General features: G+C 41.3%; 1 protein-coding gene across 2 annotated transcripts in view; it reads left to right on the top strand.

Annotated features, from left to right (window-relative positions):
- Positions 1 to 27,828, top strand: part of SLC12A1 (solute carrier family 12 member 1) — an 82,704-nt gene that overhangs the window by 35,914 nt on the left and 18,962 nt on the right. For both annotated transcript variants that reach the window (XM_002917549.3, XM_002917551.3), the window contains exons 14-19: positions 1,005 to 1,160; positions 4,981 to 5,080; positions 5,868 to 5,979; positions 13,796 to 13,936; positions 16,456 to 16,562; positions 19,206 to 19,288. In XM_002917549.3, the coding sequence (XP_002917595.1) occupies positions 1,005 to 1,160; positions 4,981 to 5,080; positions 5,868 to 5,979; positions 13,796 to 13,936; positions 16,456 to 16,562; positions 19,206 to 19,288 (699 nt within the window). The remainder of the gene's footprint in view (positions 1 to 1,004; positions 1,161 to 4,980; positions 5,081 to 5,867; positions 5,980 to 13,795; positions 13,937 to 16,455; positions 16,563 to 19,205; positions 19,289 to 27,828) is intronic.

Below are 27,828 nucleotides of genomic sequence, written 5' to 3'. Positions count from 1 at the left end.
TTCATCTTTGAAAAACAAGGTGAAATAATAGAGTAGGTAAGGGAAGGAGTGGAAGGGAAGGAGCGAAAGAGGATGAGAGAAAAAGAGAGAGAAGAAAAATAGCAGATCACATAGAGACAGGTCGATACACAAACCCATGAAATGACACCCACAGTGCCCCTGTGACACACACACAGCCCAACTCAGAAAAATAAGGGCATTTCCAGCGATGTTCTCAAAGTGCTATTCCCATCTTGTGGCCATTTCAGAAATTGCTCCTGAAGACTTGGAAAGCTCTGTTGTATTTTGGCAACTCCAAATTTAAAATGTACTTTACCCATCAAGTCAGAGCTTCCCCAGCCTGACCCTGCTGTACCCCGCTTCTGCATGGCAGGGAACTAATAGAACACGGGCGCTCCCATGCATGTATGCACCGTGTGAAATGCAAAATCTTATTAATGCATCAGGTGTAAGAAGACATTGCCGAAAAATGTCTCCGTCTTTTCCCATAGATGATTATTTCTGAAAAGGCAAGTACTGTCCTCTTAAGGTAAAACCAGAGCTAGCAGGAAGCCCATGGCTTGACTTTTGATGATGCTCTGCCTTCTCCGTGGGAACAATAAGCCCATTGTCTTAAATCCCTCTTTTCTTGGGGCCACCAAGGAGTTTCCCCCCCTCCTTCCTACTAGACCCCGCTCTTTTCATCTCTCCTGCCTCCTTTCAGCTCCTGATGGTAGAGATAGCAGAGGCTTAAGGTCTCACAGTTGGGGAAGACAATTGGGACATGCAGGGCATACGAAGAGGCCATAAGTGACACGTTTTCTGTATTTCACAGCGTTCTTATTTGGTATACCTTCCTCAGCCAGACACCCGAGATCACAGAAAACTAATGACAGAATTGGGAGCTTGACCCGAAAGTTCTGATTTTTATGCTAGGAAAAACTGTTGCCTGCATGCTAATCATAGGCGGTGGTATAAAGCAAGAGTGTGGAAGTTTTTCTTATGCACCAAGATTTTTTTTTCAGGATGGAGACCTGCATACGGAATTTACAACATGTGGGTGTCTCTTTTTGGAGCTATTTTGTGCTGTGCAGTTATGTTTGTCATCAACTGGTGGGCAGCTGTCATCACCTACGTCATTGAGTTCTTCCTCTATATCTACGTGACTTATAAGAAGCCAGGTAAGATAAGGACTGTGTAGGGGGCGCCTGGGTGGCACGGCGGTTAAGCGTCTGCCTTCAGCTCAGGGCATGATCCCAGCGTTATGGGATCGAGCCCCGCATCAGGCTCCTCTGCTATGAGCCTGCTTCTTCCTCTCCCACTCCCCCTGCTTGTGTTCCCTCTCTTGCTGGCTGTCTCTATCTCTGTCAAATAAATAAATAAATAAAATCTTAAAAAAAAAAAAAGATAAGGACTGTGTAGGAGGAGATCTTGAAAGTGCTCTCTAACTAACCATTCACTCAACAAACGTTTATTGAGCAGCCCCTATGTGCTTGGGTGTGCCATGTGAACGGTGGGTATTAATAATGTAATACAGCATAATAATAGTGAACCATGTTGAGCACCTATGATATACCATGCACTCGCTGAATCCTCACAATAATGCTGTTACATTAGGTATCATTCGACCCATTTTACAGATGAAGAAACTGGAGTTCAAAGAGTTGACCACTTGCCAAGGTGATAGGATATGATGGGGCTGGCATTTGAAGTAGAGTATATGATACCAACCCCCCCCACACTTTCCATTATATCTCCTTCTAAAAACCCTGATAAATAAGATATAGTCCCTGTCCTCAAGGGGATCACTGACCCACACACAAGCAACTAACCATAACGCAATAAGGTAAGTACCATGCAATGTCATAAGAAAATTACTGAGGGGCGCCTGGGTGGCACAGCGGTTGAGCGTCTGCCTTCAGCTCAGGGCGTGATCCCGGTGTTATGGGATCGAGCCCCACATCAGGCTCCTCTGCTATGAGCCTGCTTCTTCCTCTCCCACTCCCCCTGCTTGTGTTCCCTCTCTCGCTGGCTGTCTCTCTCTCTGTTGAATAAATAAATAAAATCTTTAAAAAAAAAAAAAAAGAAAAGAAAATTACTGAGAAGAGGAGAGGGAGTGATTAGCTCTGATTAAACTTGTCCAAGAAGACTCTTCTGCTCCATGGCTTCTATTCCCAAGGCCAACACTCAGTAGATACTTAATAAACATTTGTTAAATGAGCAAATAAGCTATTAAAAAAAAAAAAAAGGACAAGAGACTAGGGATTGGTTAATCAGAAGGAGCCAGAGAAGATTATTCTGGGCAGAAGGAAAAGCATGAGTGGAGTTAGGAGGCATGCAAGGACATGGCATATGTAGGAAACTTCAAGGCTTGTAACATGGATGGAGTTCTTGGGTGCTAAGGAGAAGGGGCATGAGATGAGCCTGGAAGAGTAGGTTGGGGCCAGATAAATAAGAAACATAAATGTCATGCTAAGGAATCTGTGAGCAACCAAAGGCTGCCATTGATCACTCAGTTATACCTGAGCTTTGGATATTAACTTTAGAGTCAACAAGAAGGATGGACTGAGCTGGGAGAGTCTAGAGAACACAGAGTGTGGTACAGGGAGGCCCAGTCTCAGGAGCTGGACAGCCCCAAGCCACCCTATATGTCCCTTACCTGTACTGCACAGGAAAGTAGAGAAGAAAATAGAGAAGAAGGGAGAAAGCAACTACCTTGGAGGGATTTTTTTGTTGTTTTTCTTTATTTCTTTATGCATCAAGCATAATTTACATATGGTAAAATTCATCCCCTTTAGACATACAGTCTATGGGTTTTGACAAACTTAAACATTCTTGTAACCACCGTCACAATCAAGACAGAGGACATTTCCATCATCGCTAAAAGTTCCCTTTACACTCCTATGTAGTCGATCTCTTCCCCTCTGCTCAGCCCCTGGTAACCAGTGTTCTGATTTCTGTCACTATACCTTTGCCTTTTCAGAATATTATATACAATCAAACAGTAAGTAGCCTTCGTGTATGCTTCTTTTCACTTAACATGATGTTTTTAGATTCATCCATGTTGTTACATGTGTAAGTGGTTTGTTCGTTTGTGTTGAGTAGTATTTCATTGTATGAATATATCTCAAAGTTTTAAAAAAATGTATTTGCCAGCTAATGGACATCTGGGTTGTGTCCAGCTTGGGATGATTAAATGCAAAGCTGTTATAAACATGCACACACAGGACTTTAATGTGGACCTCTATTTTCATTTCTCTAGGAGTGGGATATCTAAGAGTGGGATTTCTGATTATATAATAAGAGTGTCTATATCTCTATCTCTATATTTTTTTATTTTTTTAAAAGATTTTATTTATTTATTCGACAGAGAGAGAGACAGCCAGCGAGAGAGGGAACACAAGCAGGGGGAGTGGGAGAGGAAGAAGCAGGCTCATAGCGGAGGAGCCTGATGTGGGGCTCGATCCCATAACGCCGGGATCACGCCCTGAGCCGAAGGCAGATGCTTAACCGCTGTGCCACCCAGGCACCCCCTCTATCTCTATATTGATATCTATATATATCTTCATAAGATACAGATATCTTCATAAGAAACTTCCAAACTGTTTTCCACAAAAGCAGTGTTATCTTCTACTCCTACCAGCAATGAATGAAAGTCCTCATTGCTCCACATCCTTGTCAGCACTTAGTATTGTCAGTTGGTTAAAAAAAAAAGTTCTAATAGATGTAGAGTGCTTTCATTTTGCTTTGCTTTGCATTTTCCTAAGGACTAATGATGACCATCTTATTTGCCATCCGTATGTCTTCTTCAGTCAAATGCTTTTTAAATATTTTGCCCATTTTTTTGAGTTGTTTTCTTATTTAGTTTTAAGAGTTCTTTATGTATTCTAGATGCAAATCCTTTAGCAGTATGTGTTTTGCAGATATTTTCTACAGGACTATAACTTGCCTTTTCATTTTCCTTACAGTTTGTTTTGAAGAGCAGATATTCTGAATTTCTATGAAGTCTAATTTATCATTTTTTGCTTTTATGATTTGGTTTTTTGCTTCTAATCTAAGATATCTTTCCCTAATCCAAGGCCACGAAAGTTTAAAGCTTTAGATTTTAAATCTATGTCCATTATCCAATTTGAGTTAATTTTTATATATGGTGTGAGGAATGGTTCAAGGTTCATTTTTTACTTACAAATATCTAATTGACTGGTAGGATTTTTATTACAGTAAAATAGCCTACGGTATGCTAAATACCTGATGCATAGTCAACACTTAGGCAATATTAATTCTTTTTATCTCCAGATAGTTATTCCCCACCATTTCCCTGACTCTTCCAAGCAAGACTAAGGAGATGACTCAATCTCCCATTTGGAGTAAGTCTCTATATTCCCACCAGGGACTTCCTAATGGGAGGTTCCATCTAATATTTAATTTTTTTTTTCAAAAAAGGGTAGAAAAAAAAAGGTAGAAGATGGTAATACTTACATCCCTCATTACAAAGATTAGGTGCTAAAAGATCAAATTAAAATGCTTGCTGAACCCTCTTGGATACCCAAAAAAGTAAGAATTCCTGAGTTATTCAGTTTTACTATTCAAAACAGGAAGATTGCTGCACACGATCCTTGTCTACAGAAATGCCTCTTTTCAATTCAAGAATTTGTGAAGACCTTTTGAATTTATTTAGTAGCTAACCATTTTTCCAAGTCTATCCACTTGCAATGTGGTTATCACATAGCCTCTCCCACCAAGCAAAATTTCTGGGGCTGCAGCTTTAGAGTCTGATCCCTACCTGGAAAGAGCAATCTCGTTTCTAAGAATTCATGAAGTGTCCATAGAAGGACACAATGCTCGCTCTAGGAAATACCGCATTGTGTTTTCTCTAATTTGGACACTCCTCACTGATGACATAGCCAAGGAAAATCATAGAAGGCAATGGCTTATAAAATTATTCACAGTATACAGAGGGAAGGTCAATGCTTTAATGCTACATCCTTCTGTTGTCCGTAGATGTGAACTGGGGCTCCTCCACACAGGCCCTTTCCTATGTCAGCGCGCTGGACAACGCCCTGGAATTAACTACCGTGGAAGACCATGTGAAAAATTTCAGGTAAAGCTGGCTTCTCAGGCATCCTGGCGTCGTTCCACGTTAGAGGTGGCTTTCCTTTAGGGGAGACAGGAGCACTAGAGTATTGATACACTTTCTGGGTTCATTCTAAGACTAGGGAGTCCTATAAAACTGCCTCATTTTCATGACAACATCTCCGTGAATGAGTGCTTCTTCTCTTCCACTCTGAGCTACGCGCATTCCCAGCTATAAACCATCGTACTGCTGGGTGTCACCGTCCATGAACAGAGATAGAGAGGGGATCTCAGGGTGATTTCAGAGAGATGCCCCCAAATATCTTAATCCTTGGTACTGTCTCCATTCAGCTTAAGGTTCTGTGGCTTACTGAATTCTCTTAGGAAAAGTAACATTTTAACTCTTCGTTAATTATATCTTATTTTGAATGGGACCCCCCCCTCCAAAAAAATACACAAACTTTGCAGGGAAGAGAAAGGAAAGCAGCATGAAGATACCAGCTGGAGAGTGACAGGTTGTATTGGGGATTTAGGTTAAGGTAGTGCCTGGAGAGAAGAAGACAGGGGAACCCAAGAACACCTTTTCCTTACTTCATATTTTTGCTATCACTACTGAACTAAGAATACAAAGATGGCAAGATGAACAGGTAGGATGATTCAGGAATTCCGATGAGAAACCCAAGAAATATTTAGGGGAGAGGTTGTCCCATTTTGCCAAACCCTCCATTCCTGCCCTTGCCATGGGGTCGTTCTGTCATAGGCTTCTTGCAATGGCCAGTTCTCACATCTCCTTTTCTCCTTTTCTTCCTTTCCAGGCCCCAGTGCATTGTCTTAACAGGGGGACCTATGACAAGACCTGCTCTCTTGGACATTACTCATGCCTTTACCAAGAACAGTGGCCTTTGCATCTGCTGTGAAGTCTTTGTGGTAAGAGCCACTTCATCCGGGAAGGTGCTTTCCTCCCTGCTCACCTTGTGTTGTTTTAGGCGAGCCAGGTGGGTACAGGCAGCGATAGGAAAATGGCAAGGCAGTTTGGACAAGGGCCCTTTTCCTTGATTCATAGAGCAAGGACTAGCAAGGGCCGTGATCCTGAATTTAAACGAGTGGATAAAAAGTGTTTCAGATTTCATAGGAGACCAACTAAAAGTGATAAATATTTCCAAATGATGGCCTTTGAGACAAGAAAAAGAGAACTGGCTCTGAAATAAAATGAAGGCATTTGGGGTGGTAACTGTCCACAGAAATATAAAAGGATGGAATGAGCCAGAGAGTGCTATTATATAGATTAACTGATGAGGAGAAAAGCAGACATAATGTCCTAAAATGACAGCACATAGAATTTAGATAAAATATTTGGATAAAATTGATGACACTACAGATATCTAGGGAATTAAACCAAGTTTCCCACATCTTGGATAAACATTCAGAGATGAATGAGTTCCTTTTCTTCAGGAAGTATGTGGTAGACTAATGGTAACTTATTGGTGGTTTTCCCAGGAGGCATTCAAAGTAGATGCTAAGACTTTAACCATAATTATTGACCAATCGCCAATCTCTAAAGTGAGGAGAAAGCATTAAAATTATAACAAAATAGTAAGTCTAGGTCCTCCAAACCAGTCTATCTCTGCTGTATTACCGTAACAATCTCACTCTCTCTGTCTCTGTCTTTCTCACACGCGCACACACACACCACTCAAAATTCTCAGCCACTTCAATGTATTTTTTTAGTACCTGCCTATTCCTCAAAGCATTTTCCTACAATTTTTCTTATTTGACCTATATTACAGCCTAGTGAGGCAGAAAGGAAAAAGAATCTCTGTTTTCCTCTTACTGGTTGGAAAAGTGAGATTTAAGAAAATTAAATTCTTGCACAGGGTCACGTGACAAGAAAGGGCCAGAACCACGATGTCAATCCAGGCCCCCCGACTGTGCTCTGTGTGACCCCATGAAGAGAAAATCTTAGCAGACCTGTGTGCCTGGGAGTGCTGATAAAATCAGGTGCCACTACCCAAACTTCCAGTACCTGCCAGGGAATAGGGCTGACAGGAAGCCTTGCAATTCTGGGGCCATTCGGCTGTGCCATGATGTGCAAATTTACCACACAGCATCAAGACCAGCACTTGAGCCTCTTCTCACACTTGGCAATACTCTAAATGCTATATGAAGCAATTGGTCACATTCTCCTTCCTCTCAGTGCTTATATGCTAGTAACTGAGACAATATAATTCAACACAATTATCAGGAAGGGAGTGGAAGGAACCCTACTGACTGCATAAGATTGACAGGTTAAGTAATGACCAACTGTGACTCCAGAGGATTTTTAAAAATCTTATCAAACACCCTTCTCTCATATTATCAACTTTGGTGCCCTGGATTACTGAATTTCATTTTGGCCAATATAATACAGGAGCTGGTTTTGATGGAATAAGCAGTTTGGGGTGTTTTTCTTCTCCAGCAATTTAGAGAAAACTTAGTTTAGCAGGCAATAAAATATCTTTCGGACAGGAGAAATGAACTGAGAGTATAAAGAATCATATATTGGCAAGGGAGAAAAGGTCTTTTCACGGAGACAGGAGATATTGCTTTTAATTAACCCTTTGCTGCTTTCACTCTAATAAAAGAGCGTGATTGTGGAGTATCATATGACGTAGGAACCTATGTCTGCGCCTCTGATGGCCCCTTGTTGGACGTGTATATTGGACCACATTGTACATCACTGTGCTGGTCTCTGAGTAAGGCCCGCGAATTATGCTCCCAGGTTCTGAGGTTCTCCTGGGGACAGGAAGTAGTTACTGCCTCAGTTAATGACTTTCCAGTTAGTTACTCTCTGTGCCCCTGGGGCTGCAGATGCCGTCAGCATTTTCCAACTCTAGGCTCAGTCGTCAATCATCTTTGTAAAGAAACAGATGGAAGGGGGCGTGGGGGAAGTCTGCTGCATACCCTTAGAAAACTTTTTCCAAAAGCGCGGTCGTTGGTATTGGGCCAACCTTATTGGAAGGTTAAATAGGAGTGACGATCTTGAGAGGTGACGAGGCAGTTCTTAACTCTGGGAAGCTGGTGCTCACGGCCTTCTGAGACACACGGTCAAGTTCTGAATCACTATTTGCCACCTGTTAGCTGTGAGTCCCTTAGGTACAGAATTTAGCCTTTCTGGGCTTCAGTTTTCTCTCTTTCTTTATAAAATGGGAATCATAATAATAACAGCACCTACGTTGTGGAGCTGTTGCGAGAATTCTATCAGGTGAGCTTTTCAGGGCTCGGCACAGCACCTATCAAATAGTAATTTCCTCAACTAATTGTGCTTGTTACTGTTGGAACTGCTATTTCATCACCATTATTTTTGATATAGCGTAGTTGCCGTTATCACTCCAAAAATAGATCCCTTTCAACAAAAACCAGAAACATCCTTTCTTAGGGAAACCAGATCCCGACACTGGATTTTGGACTTTTTTAGGCATCCAAAGTGATCACAATAGAACAGTGAGCTACACATTCCTGCTGATTAATCAAAGGACGGCAGGCTCTGTGCTCCGTCCCTCTGGTGGCCTTTGGTTATTTCGGTGCTAACTTGAAATGAGGTTACACTACAAGAAAGGAGCAAGACCCAGAGCTCACTGGAATTTCGTTGCTGGTGGGTAGATGGAAAGCATGTGGCTACAGCTGCCATTTTCTATAGCAAAGGCATTTTTAAAGGACTAGACATCATAGCCCTCAGCACTGCTGAAATTGAATGGAAAGAGTTATTCTTTTTGCTGGACCCCAAGCCCCCACTGTGTCCTTCCAACTCTCCCACTGACTCTTATACTCACCCATCAGAGCCTCTTCTCCTTCTTGCTTCTTTCCTACCCAGCCTGAACATTTCAGAAGTACCCTTCGTCATTCAGACATGGGCACCTTCCTTTTTAAGGAACTAGCTTGGTGAATTACAATATTGTCTACTCTTCTCCTTTGAATTACCATGGGATAAATCATCAACATACTTAGATCCCAAGAGGCTTTATATTGAACAAAAGTAATTTTCTTCTTCTTCTGTGCTTCAATGCTATCATCACGGAAAGATCAGAAGGAGTAGGACTCCACCTTTCTAGTATCTTCTCATATTGCCAAGCATAGTCCAGTTTGGGGGTGGTTAGCTACAGGCAGGAATTAAGTCAGGAGTTGCAATCTCCCCCGATTCTACCCTCTGTACCATGATGTAAAAACACACTGCTTTTCTTTGTCCATCAGTTTGCTCATTTATTTATAGGTGTTAGGAAGACAATAAAACCAATCATTGCAATAACTTAGTTTGGGCTTATGGAGCCTTCTTTCTCTGGCTACGCTATGTTTGTTTCTAAAACTTGTAAGGTGCCAGCTCACATTTCTCTTCCCCATGTGGGAAGACATCATCCAGGCATCAATAGTCCCTCACTCATATACTTCTCAGTTTTAGTTTAAAGGCAGGGTATTTTTTATGAAAACAAATCAAAGACAAATATACCTTCAAGATGGAACCTTGATCCAATTGATCTGAGACGTAGAATGCAAATCAGATAAAGCTTTATTGTCCCCCAAATGCAACACTTACCTCTTTTCTAAATTTTGCTTGTCTTAAAATTGCAAAAGGCTTTCAAGTGTGCAGTGGCATCTTTTATTAAGTACATCCTTTTTTGTCCTGGTGGCTGAAACATAAAGATTTTGTTTTAGATTGCTTCTATTTTTTTATTTTGAAACATTAAGAAAAATATTAGGTTGAATCATATGAAATTTACATTTTTGTCAGTCAAAACTGTGGAACACTGGCAATTTCATATGATTAAACAATATAAGATTAAATGACACCCATATTCTATGTATTTCAATTAATGACTGTTAACATTTTTGTCAGAGATGTTCCTACTCACTCTTAAAATGAAATAGACCATCATCGCTCAAGTCCCTGTTATAGCCCTTCACTCACGGCCCTGTCCCTCTCCAAAGGCAATGTTATCTCAGCCTTATTGGTATTCTTCTACTCGTTTCACTGAAGCGTACCAAGATGTAGATCTATTTTGATTAATGTTTCCTACTCTTTCACATCCTCTAAACCTTGATTGTCCTGTTCTTTCCTCTCACGGTAAAGGAGATGACAGACAGTTTTTGACCAGCTCCCTCATGTAGATCCCCTTTTAGCAAAATTTCACCCTTACTGTTTCTCTTTCTCTTTTCTCTTAAAATTTATGAGATACCTTCATAAAACCTAAAGCTCTATTTGAATTCAAAGATGCTCTTCAGAAAACTCGGGGAACGCAGCCGCCTTCTGTAATGTTGAAGCACAGACGACCCAGGGGAAACTACGATTCTCATTTTCTTCTTCTATCTTCAACCTCTTCTTTTTTTTTTTTTTTAAAGATTTTATTTATTTATTTGACAGAGAGACAGCCAGCGAGAGAGGGAACACAAGCAGGGGGAGTGGGAGAGGAAGAAGCAGGCTCACAGCAGAGGAGCCCGATGTGGGGCTCGATCCCATAACGCCGGGATCACGCCCTGAGCCGAAGGCAGACGCTTAACCGCTGTGCCACCCAGGCGCCCCTATCTTCAACCTCTTCTTAATCTCAATGTGCACAACCACCAAGTGGATGCATTTTTTGAGATGAGTCTATTCTTCTTTAGTCATCGAGTCTGTGTCACAACGTGCATAAGATAGTGGCACGGCCCAGCGCAGGAAAAATGAAATGACCTATGAATGGGCACTAGGCACAGGGTGAGATGAAATATGGACAAATCAGAAAGGAAAATTTCTCTTTCCCACCATTCCAACCAGAGCGGCAATGAAAGCAAAGACGGAGCAGTAAGACTCTCAGTGTCTTGAAAAATGAAAGCTGGAAAGCACATTGCTTTTGGAGCAATTTCTCTATTTGATCCTAATGGTATTGGAACTCCTTTGCAAATTTTTTCCGTAATACTTATTTATTTGAAGTAGCATCACATCAGCTCCTTCTCCAGACTAAATAATTAGAATTTCTTTACCCTTTTCTCAATCAATGTCAAAGTTATTATACATACAAGATTTTTAGAGCTTCTTTGTTCAAATCCTGAATTAAGTTATGCATTCATATTTTGGATACTCACTGAGCTGATCTCTGTAATATTTTAATTGAGTGGTAAAATCCATTTTGGTGACTATGATATATTTGAATTTTGAATAATTATATTCCAGTATGTCTTCCCTCTTTGTTAGTTTGTTTTTCCCTACTACATTTGTATTGCAGCCTTGCCTCACATTAATAAGTGTGCTACAAAGATATTATAATCGCTTTTAGCAAAGAGAGATCCTGCCTGAAATATTTTTATGACTTCTCAATATGGCAAATTTAGGCATTAAAGTAAATCTTTCTGTCACAATTAATGCTTAATCTGGATTTTTGTAGCAATAATAGACATACATTAGACTGTATTTATTTAAATAAATGCCACTTTCCCCAGGGTTTCGTAGTCATTGTGGTACAACTCAATATACTGATGGCCCAATACCTTTTCTAGCTATTGGTTATTCTTCTGTCTCGGGGTTACCATTGAACTTCCCTGAATAAAATATTTCTTCTTTCTTTGCAATTGAAGAGTCTTGAATGCCCAAGGAGAACAAATGGTTCAAAATGCATTGACATTCTAGAACCCTGAGCAAAATGTGATCCATAACGGCCTGTTTCTTGAGGTTAGGTCTTCTGGTTTAATAACTACCGTCCCCTATAACTTGACCTACCCTATCTTCATTGAAGGCTCTTGTATTTTAACTTTACTGTAAGTCATCCAAACTGTTTTTGAAAAGTCTTTTGAAAAGCTGGCAGGTTCTAGAAAATATACTGGTAAAAACAAGTACATAAAGAATCTGATCCAATTCAAATAGAATATTAAAATGGAAGTGACCACAGACATCGTCTAGTATTGTGGAATGGCAATATAGTATGTGTCACATATGTAATTTAAAATTTTCTAGTAGCCATTGGAAAAAAGTAAAGGGAGACAAGAACAGTTAATTTTAATAGATTTTATTTAATGTCATGCATCCTAAATGTTATTATTTCAATATGCATGCTACAAAAATATTAATGAGATATTTTACATTCCTTTTTTTTTTTTTTTTTTGCATCCTAAGGCTGCAAAATCCAATGTGTGTTTTCCATTCCCAGTACATTTCAATGTGGACCAGACACATTTCAAATGCTTAACAGCAAATGGATAAGGCCTATCATACTGGATAGTGATGAACTGGACAATTCCCTTATTTTTATAGATGTAAAACCCACACCAAGATAGGACACATGGCAGCGGGGTGTCAGCCAGTCAGTGTGAGAGCCAGATCTGCACCCAGAGCTCCGGCTTCCAGCTGAGCTCTCTGTCGTAGAGCAAACACAGTGGGGAATAGGTCTAGGGCTTCAACGAGATCGTAGGTGCTCATTACAATAATAAAAATCATCCAACTTTGGATGAGTACCTACTCTCTTCCAGACACCAGACTAGGCACTTTGTCCTTACTATTCAAAACAACCTTGTAGGATAGAAATTTTATCCCTGCTTTAAGAAAAATCTATCAGAGCTCAGAAATAATCAGTCACCTACGAAGTGGCCAAGCTTAGATTTGAAACCAGTTCTGCAGACCACAAAGCCTGGCATCTTTCTCATACATCTCAAGCCCTTCCTCTCCCATCTAAGCCCCTCTAAGACTGTGACCCTAAGCACGGCCTGAAGACCAGTAGCATCCATGTCGCCTGGGGGTTTGTTAGACATGCAGAATCTTAAGCCTCATTCCAGACCTCCACACTGCATTTCATTAAGATTCCAGGTGGCTTGTAAGAAATCTAAGACAATTCAGCAACATACCTAATCTCTCCATGAGTTGAAAGAATCTTCCTAGGAAAATAGTAGATTTGTACCTTATCAGCCATATTATATAGATCATCAGAAACACTTTTTGGGTTTGATTTGAAACTTGCAAAGAAAAGAGCTAGCTTGGACCTTTAGGGAAGAAGGAAAAGAATCAAAATTTTAGTTAAATTGAGTTTCCAGAACTCAAATCTTAAAATTATAAGCTTTTTCATCTACCACCATGACACCTGCCCCCTTCTCTCTTAAGCTCTCCAAACCGTCCTATGCCGTAGGTATGTGAACTTCTGTTCCCACCAAGTTCATTGAGTGAGAGGGAAATCTTAATTTATTTGGATGGGAGTAAGTCAACATTATACAAGGAAAAGTGATGCAAGGGTGTTTTTGCCACATACAGAAAGCAATGAATGGGCCTACTAGAATTGTCAAGATGTGGTAGCTCATGGCAGGACTTACAACCCACCACGTCCTGGCTCCTAGGAGCTTGGTTCATTTCTTCCAACGGGGCTCTAACTGAGATTTCCTTAGTGTTCCTAAACGTGCCTCTTGCTGTTGAGTCAAAGGCCGACCGTGTATTTATCCTGAATTTCTTCAGTCACATTTGCAGTATTTCTTTCCTGTGCTATGATGTCCTCGACTCTTTCTTCCGTTGGCATGAGGCAGTTAATTAAGCAGATGTTAATGCATCTGGACGTTCTGGGTGGCAAGTGAATGATGGGAGCAGCACAGGCCCAGTCCAAGAGGTTGAATCTGCGTGAACCCTGTTTAGTGAGGTGTTTTCCCCTCTTTCCCATTTCTTAACTCGGTGGGGCATTGCTGGGTATTTTTGTCCTTTAGAAAACAACAGCAGCGCAATGGGTAATAGCAGGGCTTCTAACCAATATTTCATCATGTCGTACAGGGACCGCGCAAGCTGTGTGTGAAAGAGATGAACAGTGGCATGGCAAAAAAGCAGGCCTGGCTTATAAAGAACAAAATCAAGGCTTTTTATGCTGCAGTGGCTGCAGATTGTTTCAGAGATGGTGTTCGAAGTCTCCTTCAGGTAAGGCCAGCGTTGAGGGAATGAGCTCGGAGGCAAAAGACAACTAGCACTGCCCAGTTAATGAGGCTCTCAAAGTGCAAGGCTCCAGCTAAGGCACAGCCCCAGAGATCAGTGCAGACGGGTAAGGAATTCGCTTTGAATTCCTGAGGAGAGGCAAAGCTAAAACAAAAGCAGACAGGTTCTATTACAATGAACTATGGATGATACGTTGGAAATGGAGAATGAGGTTGCCTTTGGCCACCAGCATACATTCTGTCCCCACGCTTATTGAAATGCAAATTTGTTCTGATGGTTGACGACGTTCAGGATCCTATTAAAACTTCAAACTATTTTTGCATCTCATACTGCGTATAGCAGTGTTCGAGTCAGGCATTCTGCTCCTTTCTTCTGCAAAAGGCGTGAGGGCAAGCTGCTAGATTCGACTAAATAAATGTGTGGCGATCTGGGCGTAAAATCTCCCTAGTCCCCCAAATTATTTCCAGAATGTTGAATAAAATGTAATAATCTCTGTGGCTCCACGCTAAAGCCCACAGTTCTATCTTTTCTCCCTTATTCTTTCCCTTTTCCTCCCCTTCCTTAGTAAGTACATAGACTCTTTCCCGAGTTCTGATCATAACTTAGAATGGTCAAGTATCCTTAAAACAATCCAAGAGACTCTGAGAAACTGTAGGGCTTGGCTTTCTAATCATTTGGCTTTAATATGGTTGGAAAGCCCTGATTCTCCATATACCAAATTACATATATTCACTTTCCGAGTTACCATTTCCAGCAGTGTCAAAGTTCAGGACAGCGTCCAGGAACTCCGATGCTTATGCAGGCAGGAAAGAAAAAATATTGATTAAACTGTAATATTTTGGAGATTAAGACTATTTGGTGCGTTCCTGTCTCTAATATTCCTGAAGAACTCTTGCAAAGTAGCTGTACATACAGAGAAACCATTTCTGAAAGACCTATTACTCCCAATGAGCATCTTTTCATCTGTTACGAATTTGCTAAGCCATGGAAATAGGTGCCATTTTAAGAGGTTGAGTTTTTGTAGTGAGTTACTTTTCAGTAGCTCTTTGGTGAAATATGTTGAGAAGGTTACACATTTCAGGTAAAATTATCACAAAAGATTGGTAAATAAAATTTTCAGTGAGGAATGGGTGGACTGACATGGAATAAGCAGGGAGAGAAAAGAGGTCTGGAAAACAATTGTTATATGAATCTGGAAGAAACTGTAAAAAAAATTTTTTTTTGACAATGCAAAAGCTTGTTCATTTGAATTTGCTCAAACGAAAGTGGAATACAGAGGGATCAGGACAAAAGGGCAGGACGGGGCGGTATTAAAGGGAAAGACTGGGGCCATTACACCATTTTGGATAAAGCCTCCTATGCATCTAAGAATTAATGGTATGAGAATGACAACATCCCCAAACTGTAGTCACAGAAAAGACAAGCTCCATCCTGCCAAGCACCAAATGAGAGCTCTAAGGAGTTGTCCTGCTACCTGTACAATTCTAGGAGAAACACAACAAATGTGGAGGCAAGAACCCTCCCGTTGATGCCCATCTCCTCCTGCTTGCTACCATCCCCTTTAACATGTCCCACTCTGGTCACTGATTTCACTCTTCCTGTGACCCAGAGAGTCGTTTCTTCACTCCCGCTGCTCTCCTTTCTATGCGTGTCAACCTCGAATCAATCTGTAAGACCTGGAACAGATGTCACCTCTCCCTTGAAGCCAGCCATGAACCCACAGCTGGAATCCAAGGTTTCTTCCTTTATGCTTCCATACGAGTTCCTACGGCATGTGCTCTTGAATTATAATTATCTGTGTATATCCTGCCTCCTTCACATCATTCTACGCTCTTTAGGGCCAAAGAATAGGCCTCACTGCTCTTCCACAGCACCTACCATAACACTTTGCAAGTAATAGGTGCTCAATAACATTGCTGAGTGAAGTTTAATTAACCGGAAGCCATGTCCTGCCATCTAACGGGGGGAGTGAAACCTGAAGTGGAAGACTACTGTTCACGATACTGTCCTGCGAGAGGATTAGGTCTTGGAGACATAGCTCACTTCCTCTTCACGCAATACTATAAGTCGAAGTTTCAGTGATCCTTGCATCTAAGCATTTTCCGAACATGGATTTTATTGCTAATGACATTATGGATAAAACAGGTGGAAATGAGCTTTGAATCACTAAGTTACAACACGCACGCCAACGGTTGAGCCGACCCTCACTTGATTTTAAATTATTGAACCATTTTAATGAGTGTGTCAGAAGAAATGCAAATGACTGCTAATTTAGAAAAGCTACATTTCTGTCATCTAAAATCCATTTATGGCTGAGATGATTTAGAACTAATCTTTCTATTTTATGCTTGGGTACGGGCATGAAGGACATGCACTAAAATGTAATCTCATCTTCAGAATCTTCCGGACATTACTTCGGTGCTCTTGTGGACATTATTTTTCATTTGCAGTGGTAGTTTCCTGGTATGGAGAGGATTGCCCATGTGTTTATCTCCTCTGTTTAGGCCTCGGGCTTAGGAAGAATGAAACCAAACACTCTGGTGATTGGATATAAAAAAAACTGGAGGAAAGCTCCCTTGACAGAGATTGAGAACTATGTGGGAATCATACAGTAAGTGATGGCTTTCGAGACGCGTTCTTGTATACAAAGCACTAACCCGGGCGGTACATAACAGGAGCTGTTGTACCAGATTAAACTGCCGAAAAGAGGACATTCCCCAGGTACCCTGAGTTCTCTACCAAAGTGAAAAAACACTGCCACTAGTAGAACTGCGTGGAATCATAGTGTCAGAGGAGGCAGGGTGGAGGGAACTCGATATCAAAAAAAAAGGTAAATATTAAGGGTTGCAATCATGAAACCTATTCACAAGATTAAGAGCAAAGGACAGCTAGGTGAGGAAAGAAATGGTCTTTCAAAACACCGGGAATCTTGGGTTGGCCGGTGTGCCCAGTTCAGTCATTATCATCTCCCGAGCCCCGGGTCAGGAGTTTATTACCCAAGAGCCTCGGCTCCCCCTTTGCTGATAGGAGGCTGTCATGTATCAGTGCCTCTGTGTTGGTTTAAAAACAAAAAGTGAGTTTAAAATGGGACCTGACATCTCCTATCTAAATATTGGGGAAGTCTTGGGACAAGGGCAATAATGATAGGCCGGAAAAGACTAGCAGGTAGCCGGCTGGTGTCCTCGACATGCATTATCCCATTTAATTCTCACAAGAAGCCTTTGTAGTACTAATACTGTTTCCGTTTTATAAGTAGAGTTACAGATGTTAAAAATTAAGAAACCTGCAGAAAATGACAGTGTTGTGACAGAGCGGGAATTCCAACTACTCCAGGACTCTCGAACTGCAAGTTTAGACTCGTGACCACAATGTTCTGCTGCCTTTGAAAGTACATGGACAGCCAAAGTATTATCTGGCTTGGTTCCTTCTTCTGAGCCTTTCCATACGGAAAGGCTTAGAGTGTCCTCAGTGACCATTCTAGAAAACGGAGCCTTTCTTCAGGCTTGAAAATATTTAAGCGGATTTGTCTCACTGGGGGGCAATGTTAGCTATGCTAACAGCCATCTTTTGTCAACAGCTCTGAAAATGGAAGATATCCTGTGCGGAGTCTGGCTTTGCTCTGATTCCACACCTCGGGGCAGAGAGTGTGCCCTGAGAAGTCCGGCTGCACTTTAAAAATCCGTAATACACAGGAAAGAAATCCTCACCCCTTCAAAACAAGCAAATACACACGCAGCGCTGCTTATACGAGGCTATGTCTCTGGCCCTGCTAGAATGATATTCGTCATTATCTGGGGGAGATCTGGGGAACAGTACAAAAGCATTCTAGTATTAGTTGATTGAAAAGAAGAAGATAATTTTCATCTTCTGAAATTTATATGTGTTACTGACCAAACAGAAAGTCACTCCATAATCTTCCTAACATAGGGAAAATGTGTGTTAAATCTAACATAGGGAACACATGTATTAAATGCATTCTCCCAAACTGTGATTCCCAAAGGTATGAAGCCTGGATACCACCTGCTACAGAGTGGCCCCTGTCGGTGCCCTGAGTTCGGTAGGTTAAGGCCAAAGCAGGTGATCAGAATTTTACCAAGCTCAGCAACCAGCATTTTGATATATTTAAAATCACAGTCCATTGCTGGCCATTCTTGGAAATAGATCAGATCTGCTCTCTGTAATCCAGATTCTTCAGTAAAATGTCGTCTTTACCATTGGGGGGAGAAGAAGGGGTGGAGAGGAAAGAAATTTAATCCTCATCTTCAGAAGAAAAGGGCTGGAGCAAACAGGAAGACATATGTAAACCTTTAGTCACTAAGCATCCATTAGTTGATATAAAATTATCTGGGGTTGTCTTCCAACCTCCCCACCATCCCAAACATTCTAGAAATTCAAAGGGACCAAAATAATCAAACCTGGTAATATGAGGCCAAGGAGACTTCTGGTTTTTATACCAAATTAATAATTGGTCTTCTCGGTAGTAAAGTTCAGTGTTAAGGTGGCTCAAATTTGTATTAGTATAACACTTAGCTGGCTTAGTAAAATTAAATGACTTTACTATCATAGCAGTGAGGCCAACGTGGAAGGAAGATAATCATACATCCATACTGATTATATTTCCTTTTCTGTTTTTTTTTCTTTTTGTTTTGTTTTGTTTTATGACTTAAAGCATGGTATTATTGTTACCATAGGGGTTTTATTACCATAGTATAGTGTTTTCTCATTTTTCTTTGAATAAAAGATTTTAAGTGTTTAGGTATGTTTTAATTTTAATTAGAATCTGTATTAGTTTTCACTGGCTGCTGTAAAAAAAAAATTACCTTAAACTTAGTGGTTTAAAACAACAAAAATTTCATAGCCTACAGATGTGTAGGCTAAAAGTCTGACACTAATTCACTGGGCTAAAATCAAGGTGTGGGCTAGCCTCTATTCTCTTCTGGAAGCTCTAGCAAAGAATCCCCAGCCTTGCCTTTTGTAAGTTCTAGAGGCAGCCCACTACACAGGGCCCTCTTCTTCCATCTTCAAAGCTCTTGATGGGTCAAATCCTTCCCATTATTACTCTGACCGCCTCTCCTACTTCCCGAATACTCTTTAAGGATCCTGGTGATGACACTGGGCCCTGACAGATAATCTAGGCTAATCTCATCTCAAGGTCCCCAGTTTAATCACATCTGCAATTCTTATTATTAGTAGTACAAATCCTCAGGATTAAAGGAGTCTTTTAAATCAGTAACCATTTTGCTTCCACTTTCAGTGATGCGTTTGACTTTGAGATTGGTGTGGTCATAGTCAGAATCAGCCAAGGATTTGACATCTCTCAGGTTCTTCAAGTGCAAGGTATGTACTTTCTTTATTCAAACAACAAATATTTATTGAGCACCTACTCCATGCCTGGCCTTTTTCTAGGTGCTGGGGATAGAGTAGTGTACAATACAGACAAAACCCCCAATGATGGAGCTTGCTTATTCTTGTGCTGACCTGAAGTGTCCACTTCCCCAGTGCTTTCCCCATTGCTAACACAAAAGGCTTTTGTTCTGCTAAACAGAACTAGAGAATAATCCAGGACAGTCATAAATTACTCTTCTTATCACAAAACCACAAAGCCAGCATCGCTGAAAATAAACACCTTTGGTGAAATAACCGCCAAATTAATTTCTGCAAGATGTTTGAGAAAATAAAGATTAATTCTTTCCTTGAAAAATCACGTATTTTGTTTTTAAGAGTCTATGATCTGGTTTGCAGCTAACATGGAAACGAGCCTGAATGTATCATGCTGTGAATCCTCATCTAAATCCAAGGCAGAAACACTAATTCAGATTAGTGATTCTGCTTTTCCCTATAGAGGATTTATTACACTTGTTTAATCTTAAGAGTTTAAACATACCCTCTTATGTATGAAATAAAGGACACATCTAAAGAGTCATTGAAATATTAGGACAGGGCATTCATTCGTGACTTATCTCTTTAGATGAACTTCAAAATAGAATCCATTGATGACTGACACTAAAACAAAGGGGTATTTTCTTAGGTATCTCATGTACCAGGCATGGTGTAAAGACAGTGCTGGGTAAACCAAGGCTCATAAAAGTCTGTATTCTCAAAAGGCTCACAGCCCAGAAATCGGAATGGGTATATCATTCATGTGCTAATAAGTATATTAATAGAGTATAATGGGAAAGAGAGAGGAACATCTTACTCCAAGAAGTCTTTCTGGAGGAAAGACTCATTCCTCTACTAGGAATGAGTAGAGTTAACTAGGTGATATTGGGCGAGAGAGAAATGAATGAGTTTGGGGAACATCATTTCTAGCAAAGAGGAAAGCATCAGCAAAGGTGTGAATACATGAGATTATGGAAAAATAGGCTACCCAAAGCAGATTCACGTTACTGAAGTAGAAAGTATGAAGCAGACAATAGTGAAATTTGAGGCTGCTGATATAAGATCCAGATTTTAAAAGCCTCATTTACCATATTAAGAAGTGTGGGCATATTCTGCAGACAATGAGGAACGATTGAAGAGATTTAAGTGGGGGGACATGGACTCAAAGGCGACTAGAATGGAAACAGGGAGACAAATTAAAAATCAAAAAGATTTCTATGATAATCAAAGGCAGAGAAGGTGACAGCCTGAACTAGAGCCAGGGATGGAGACAAAAGGACAGGAGTGCTTTGGAGGCACAGAAAGCAACATCTGGGGGCTGGTTGGATGTGTGGGATATGAAAAAAGACCCACTGGCTGACTACATGAATGGTGGTGTTGCCTGTGGAAATGGGAAATACAGAGGAAGAGTAGGTTTAAATAATTTCCTGTGGGAAATTCTACCAGAAAGATCCGACAGGCAGTTAAACAGTCCTGGTCTTAAAGGAGAAGTGTGAGCTGGAGATGCAGATTTAGGAGATGTTATGGGCCAAACTATTTTCTATGAATTCTATGGCGAAGTCCTAACCTCAGAATGTGACTGTATTTGGAGACAGGGTCCTTTAAGAGGTAAGTCAGATAAAATAAGATCACTAGGGTAGCCCTTAATCCAATATGGCCGGTGTCACTATGAAAAGAGAAGATTAGGACACAGACAAGCACTGAGGAAAGGGAGAAGACAACCACCTACAGTCCAAGGAATGAGGCTTCAGAATGAAACCACCCTGCCAACACCTTGATCTTGGACTTCTAGTCTCCGGAACTGTGAGAGAATAAATGTCTGTTGTTTAAGCACCCAGTCTGTGGTATGTGTTACGGCACACCGAGTGGACTGATACAGAAGGTATCCTAGTTTAGGTGAAAACTGAAACAACAACACTGGAAAAAATCATCCAAAGAGTGCATGTAGTCAAGAGCCCTAAGACACAGGGAAGGAGCCCCAAAGAAGAGCAGGAAAGGAGCGTTCAGAAAGGTAAAGGAATCAGGAGTCTGTGGTGTCACGGAAGCCATGCGAGCAGCGGGCTCAAAATAAGAATCACCACTATTGTCAAATACAGCAGGACATACCAGTAAGATTATGAATGAAATGCAACTGACAAGGCACAGATAATCTTAGTGAATCTAGTATCTGTAGAGCGGTGTGGACAGGATCCAGATTGCGGTGGGTTGAGGACAAAGTATGAGATGACCAAGCAGAGAATATGGGTGTGGCCCTCCCAGCCTTGAGAAGTTGGGATGCAACAGGGAGGAATGAGATTGAGGAGATTTATCATAGGAAGACCCATCGACCTTAGAATGGAAGAGAGGGGGATGTTTTCAGACTGAGGAAATGGACCCAAGAGAATGTGGGAGATTGAAGGTGAAGGTATAAAAAAAAAAGGGGGGGCAACCCATGGAGTAAGATTCTGGAGGAACAGGATGAATCAAGGGAAGGGCATGGATGGAAGAGGGGGCTTGAAACAAACAAAAATGCTTCATCCTCTAAAATTAGAGCAAAAGGGGTGAGGATTGATGATGAGGTATGTAGATTTGTAAGGGTGGAGTGGTAGATTGAGGATTTTGCACAGCGCTCTCAATTCTCTTCGAAGGTGGAGCAGTCCCGCTGGTTGTCTAGTTTTTGTCTAGTGGTGTTTGGTCTCCAGGTAGAGGAGACTCAGGATTTTGCAGGATCGGTTCAGCAGGAAGGAAAAGCCTGCAAGAGATCTGAGAGTGCCGGTGCCTGACAGTCCAGATTCTATTTGGCCATGTAGGGTTGTCTTCGTCATAACGGAAGGCAGTGTGAGAGGATTCGGTGAACTTCCTGATGGAGCCAATCTGGTGTGTTGTAAGGGAGCAGAAAGAAGACGAAATTGGAGATCAAGTGTTTATATAGGCTAGAGAACCACTGTGCAATATGTATACTCCATGATTATGTAGGAAGAGCTTAAGAAATAAAACAGAGAGTCTATCCAGTGCAAAACCATAGCAAAGAGGATACTCTGGTGCCTTCAGGCTTCCTTTTTTGTGCCCCTATTCTCTTTTATGGACATTTTACATCTCCAGATGGATATTCTAATTCCCACTCAGTGTTCATGATTCATTTATAGTTCTTTCTAGTAGAACTTAATACGTTAGCAGCAACAACAGCTAGCATTTTTTTAAACTAGGTTCCAAACCAATGTGAGGTTAAACTCACAACCCCAGGATCAATAGTCGTATGCTCTGCGCCCAGCCAGGAGCTCTTAACCATTTTTGAGCATTTTTATGTGCCATGTATATGCTTCATTTTCACATATAACACTTGTCATCCCAACTACCCTATAGAGAAAGCACGATCTTTGTCCTCATTTTATAGCTAGTAAATTGAGGTTTACCCAAGATTCACAAGGGTAGCAATTGGTAGAAGTAAGATTCAGACCTATGTCTGTTTGAAACCACCATTCTATCTTTTAAGAAGATCTAGAAAGGAAAATGACTAAGATAAGGAGAGCCAATGGTGAAATCTGAGATATGGGAATGGAACAATTCCTTTGTGTGTGGGGAGGGGGGTGCCTGTCTATGATAAGACAGACATGACGTTAAGGACAATTACAAAAATCTAATATTAAGAGACCTGTTCTGTTGCTAACTTTCTGCATTTTGCTTTAACTTGTTTGCCTTTTGTGGTATAATGGTTTCCCATCTAAAAAATGAGAATACAAAATACAATTTGCACTTAGATTATACGTTTGCTTTGTACGTATGTTGATCTCTTCGAGCCAAGAGATGTGATGTAGCTGGAAAATACTGCTCCCACCTTTACTGCTCCTTCCGCCAAATTGCACCATCAATTTAGTCCTGTAAGGCAATACAGCAAGCAAATTTTGTAGTATTTCTGAAAGAATCCTGGCAGTGAGCTGCATCCCCTTTTAATTTCCCAAGGGATGTATCCAATTTATATCAACTTTGATGTTTGAAATCTTTCTGAGTCTTAGTCAAGAAAGGGAAAATAGAGTTGGATGCTAATAAAATAATTATAAGTACCGATTATCTAGGGTAAACAAAAAACAGTGTTATACAAATACATGAAGAACGTGCAGGAAAACAACAGCATAATGATAGAAATTAACTTTATGCCACATTTCCATGCATCGTTTTGAAGTTTATGTAATTTATGACGCCATCCTCATATTAGATTTTGAACTGGAAGAAATAAGCTTGTGTTTCATTATATTATACTGTAAGATAGGGCTTAATAAGAGCCTGATAAATCTTGAGTATTGCATTACACTATGTTAATGATGATCGTCATAGCTTCTCCAACACAGGCACCACGGTGTCATCACAGATTATAATTTAAAGGAAATATTAGCGATTCAGAGTGCCCATATACTGTAGTTAATAAAGCAGTGAATAGAAATCAGCTTTATAGGTAATTTACCAGCTAATGACAATTATTTCTATGCTGTGTCACAGGCTTATGTGAGGAGAATAACTTTTGTATATAAATAAGATCAATGCTCGTAACATTCTAACTTGTGTACCGCAGCATCTCTTCCAATACTGATGGCTGATAGTTTCTCTTAATAAATTAATTTATTGCCTGACAACACCAAAAATGCAATATTTCATATTGTTCACTTCCCAGAGGTACTTAGCAAGTTTGCCAACAAAGAATCCAAATTGTACTGGTAGGAATAAAGTGATGAAACGTGATCTGCAATATATTGTGGTCAAGTGTTCCATTTAAGTACTACACGATTTATGACCATCGCAGAGCACGGGGATTCTGGTGTGTCTGATGGAGTGGCTTAGCAAAATAAAGACAGATGGCAGTGTAGTAAATAATTACTTGATTGGAAGACGACCACTGCAGGATTGCTTCCTGCCTTCAATTCAGCAAGACTTCACCTAGGGTAAGTCACATTGATTCATGTAAGCATTTACAGCTTTGAGCTGATTGACCCAGGAAAGAATCATAATTTAATAATTAATAAAGAGAAAGGTTGCTGTGAAATGGGAGGAGACACGATTCCTTGGTGGGTTTCCCTGCTCCCTCTTCTGCTGTCAGATAATTGACTGCTCTCCATCCTTGGGATTCAAAGTGAATCGTAATGCCTATTTCTAAAAAACATCTTCAAAAAAAAAAAAAAAAGACTGGGGATAGAACATTGAGAACTGTTCAAGGGTATGTCTGAAGAATTGGTTAGAAACCCACTCAACTGAGAGAACAGAAAGGTCTAAGCTTTTTCTTCCACCATGAGAATTTCAGGGATTCGCTTACTCTCGGAATGAGAGACGGGCAGGGCTTTTGTTCTCTCTCTCTCTTCCTCTCTCTTTCTAGCACTGTGGTTTTGTAAATCAGGATAGACTACAGAATTATCTACTATGGAAGCTTCAAATTCCCACCTGATGCCCAGGTGGTGGATCTTTCCAGGGAAAGGATCCCTTCCCTTGCCTCTCATTCTTCTGCTCAGTCCTGCCTGTCCTACCTTCTGTCACATTCCATCTTGCTTTGTACCATCAGCCCCTATCAGGCCCTCTTTTTATAATTCTGTATACGGCATTAATCCTGCTTCTTTTCAACACTGTCTTTTGTACGCCCCCCTCCACTCAGTACTTTATACGTGCTCATTCCTGACAACTATCCTTTTGTTTTCCTTCCTTTAGAGAGATACTTTCAAATGTATTGAACTGTGTTGAATAGCGCTGACTTGTTCTTTTATTCCGACAGACTGTTCTTGAGTGTTTATCATGGTGGTAGGCACGAGTAGGGAGGCGTGGGCGCAACTAAGAATGTGAGAAGTCTAAGCATAGGCTCTGAAGTCGGTCAGACCTGGTTTCAAAATCCAGCTCGAAGCTTTTTGGCTGTGTAGCCTTAGTCAAATTACTCATCTTCTCTGTTTCACTTTTCACATTTTCAGATGGAAATAATTATAGCACCTAGCTCACAGATTTACTGTCTTGTATTAAAGGATATTACGGCCACAAAATGTTTGACATTGTATGTGACACAAAAGAAACCCCCGACAAGTGGGGGGCAATGAAATATGACAGAAGCTACCCTCCAGGAATTTGCAGTCCAGAGGGCATAAGTAAACATGTGTCTTAAAACTATTCCCTACACAGGTGTAGTTACTAGAATAAAGGTTTAAGCAGAGTATCATGGAAAAGTAAAGCCATATAAAAATTTCTCCATTTGGGAAATTGGGGGATGGCTTCTTCAAAAAAATGCAGAGTGTGTATTTCTTCAGCAGGCACATATTGGCAGTCAGAGCGTATCGCTGAGGAAGGATGGTAACAAGGGAGATGCTAGAATTGGAAGCAGGAGCTTGCATCCCCAGCTGTGCAACCTTGAATGGTCTGAGTCCATTTCCTTCTCAGTAAAATGGGGAGAATGCCGCCAGCTCTGCCTGGATCCCAAGACTGGCGTTGGGATCAAATAAGATCCTTTGTGGAAAGGGCTTTGTAAATCCGGAACATCACACGTGCAGTTGAGATGGAATGAGTAATTGTTATGGTCAGCCTCGTGGAAATTGGCTTATGCCTATCCATCCTTACTCCCTGGGCTCACCGCCTTGTGGCCAGTGGTATGCTTTTGCAAGTCGGCTAGCCAGTACTCTAGTTGAAAGAAATGTTTTGACGAAGTCTACTCTGGACTCGTACACGTACAGAGGCGAGCAGTACACCAGATAGATCATTCAGAACAGATCATCAGACCATCACTTCTGCTTAGCACTGAAATTAGGAAAGGATGGATGGCACAGGAGGAGGTCTTAGATCACCCACAAAGTGTATAATTATGAATTAGCTCTAATAAGAATTTGCAAAATCACGCTGCAAGGCATGAGACCACTGGGTGGATGTGAAAATCCAAGATGGCCAAGCAAGCAGATCTTAGCCCGTGGAACAGACCTCTCTCTGCTGGCCTCCGTCTGTTGTCTTTGAGGGGACTGCTGAATCTTTCGCATTCCGGTGAAGTCTGGTTTTGTCTCTGGGGCCTGGGATTTTGCAGTCTGCTCTGTCCAGGATGGGCTGTGTACATACCTTTGAGCAAATAGTTGGAGTAGCTCCCGGCTCACTCAGCCAGCTGACTCTGTGTCAAAGGAGGATTTATCTTTTTTCCTCCTTTGTCCAAACTCGAGGACAAAGAACGTGGCAACCAGCGCCTCATCACGGGGTGTGCGGGAGCCTGCCAAAAAAGGAAAGCAAAAGAAGCCCTTCCCCAGCGTGGCCCTTGCCACTGCCCCCCCAAAGAAGCTGGCAAATATACATCTTCCGGACGACCGCAAAGAGGAGGTTACCCCACAGCTGGACACCTGCAGCATCCCAAACAGTAGATAACAGCTCGGGGGCCATTCCCCAGGGCCAGTGATATCTCCCACAAGGTTGCTGCCCTGGGACAGCCTGTCATCAGTACCTGTGTCTTCAGGGTCCTCCCTTTAAAATGACATGTGGGAGGAGCCATCATCTGGGGGAGTTGACTTGACATTACACTATATGCCCGAGAGTGTTTAAGTTCGCCTGACGATGAAGTGTTGGAGGTTAATGGAACAACCCTGAGAGAAGAGTAATGAGCAGAAAGCAAAATGTCTTCAGAGTGGAAGCGTGCAGGATCTGGAGCGATGCCGGCCTCTTTGCATTTGAACCCTGTTATTTTCTGGGTGACCTCGGACAAATTACTTAACCTTTCTGAGCCTCAGTTTCTTCACCTACAAAATGAGAGTAATAATAGTAACTCTCTCGGAGTCCTTTGGGAAGGAATAATATGCAGCACAGTCCCGGGCACCCAGAGAGTGTGCAATAAATAGTAACTGCTAAAATAACTCCCAGTCTTCTCAGAATACTCAGTTTGCTTTGCATGACTAAGCCCGTTTCCAGGGGCCGCATAAATACACTGCCTATAGAACATGCTCGTTGCTTTGTTCTTTAAGGCGCCGCAAAGCACCGTGCAGAAGCTGTTATTTGTTCTTTTTGCAAACCTGGGAGAGTTGGAAAGGGGAAGGGTTACAATTTTCCATTTCACAGATAGGAAATCAGAGGCATAGGAAAAGTAAATGACTCGCTTCATGTCACGTAAAGCCCGCCGCAGAGCTGTCATCGGTCACGACCTCCCCTGCAATGCAGCCTGTGTTCACCTTTCGAAAGTCAGGGGTAAGCCACTCCTGTCTGAGCTTTAATGCCATCAGTCTAATTTCTCAGATTTTCTATAGTCGCTGATCTGGAGAACCTTTGAAGCTTTGGGGAAATCACATGGGTGATTTGACCTTAAATCTCATGCCACTGGCAAAAGATTAATTGCTAAGACCTGGAAAGAGGCCAGACAATTCTGTGGAGCTGAATAACAGCACACTGTCTAGGGATGTGACTGTCCTGACAGATTTAGTTAGTACATAATTGATAAATCTAGAGTTTGTATAGCTTCGCTTCCCAGATAGATAAGGCAACAGGCTCCAAGGGCTGACATTTACAGAAGCCCTACCAGTGTTTTGTAACACTGA

The sequence above is a fragment of the Ailuropoda melanoleuca genome, chromosome 5 (assembly GCF_002007445.2).
Source record: "Ailuropoda melanoleuca isolate Jingjing chromosome 5, ASM200744v2, whole genome shotgun sequence".
In the NCBI taxonomy this organism is placed as follows: domain Eukaryota; kingdom Metazoa; phylum Chordata; class Mammalia; order Carnivora; family Ursidae; genus Ailuropoda; species Ailuropoda melanoleuca.
Note: the sequence above shows the minus strand (reverse complement) of the source record. Positions and strands in the feature narration are given on the sequence as shown.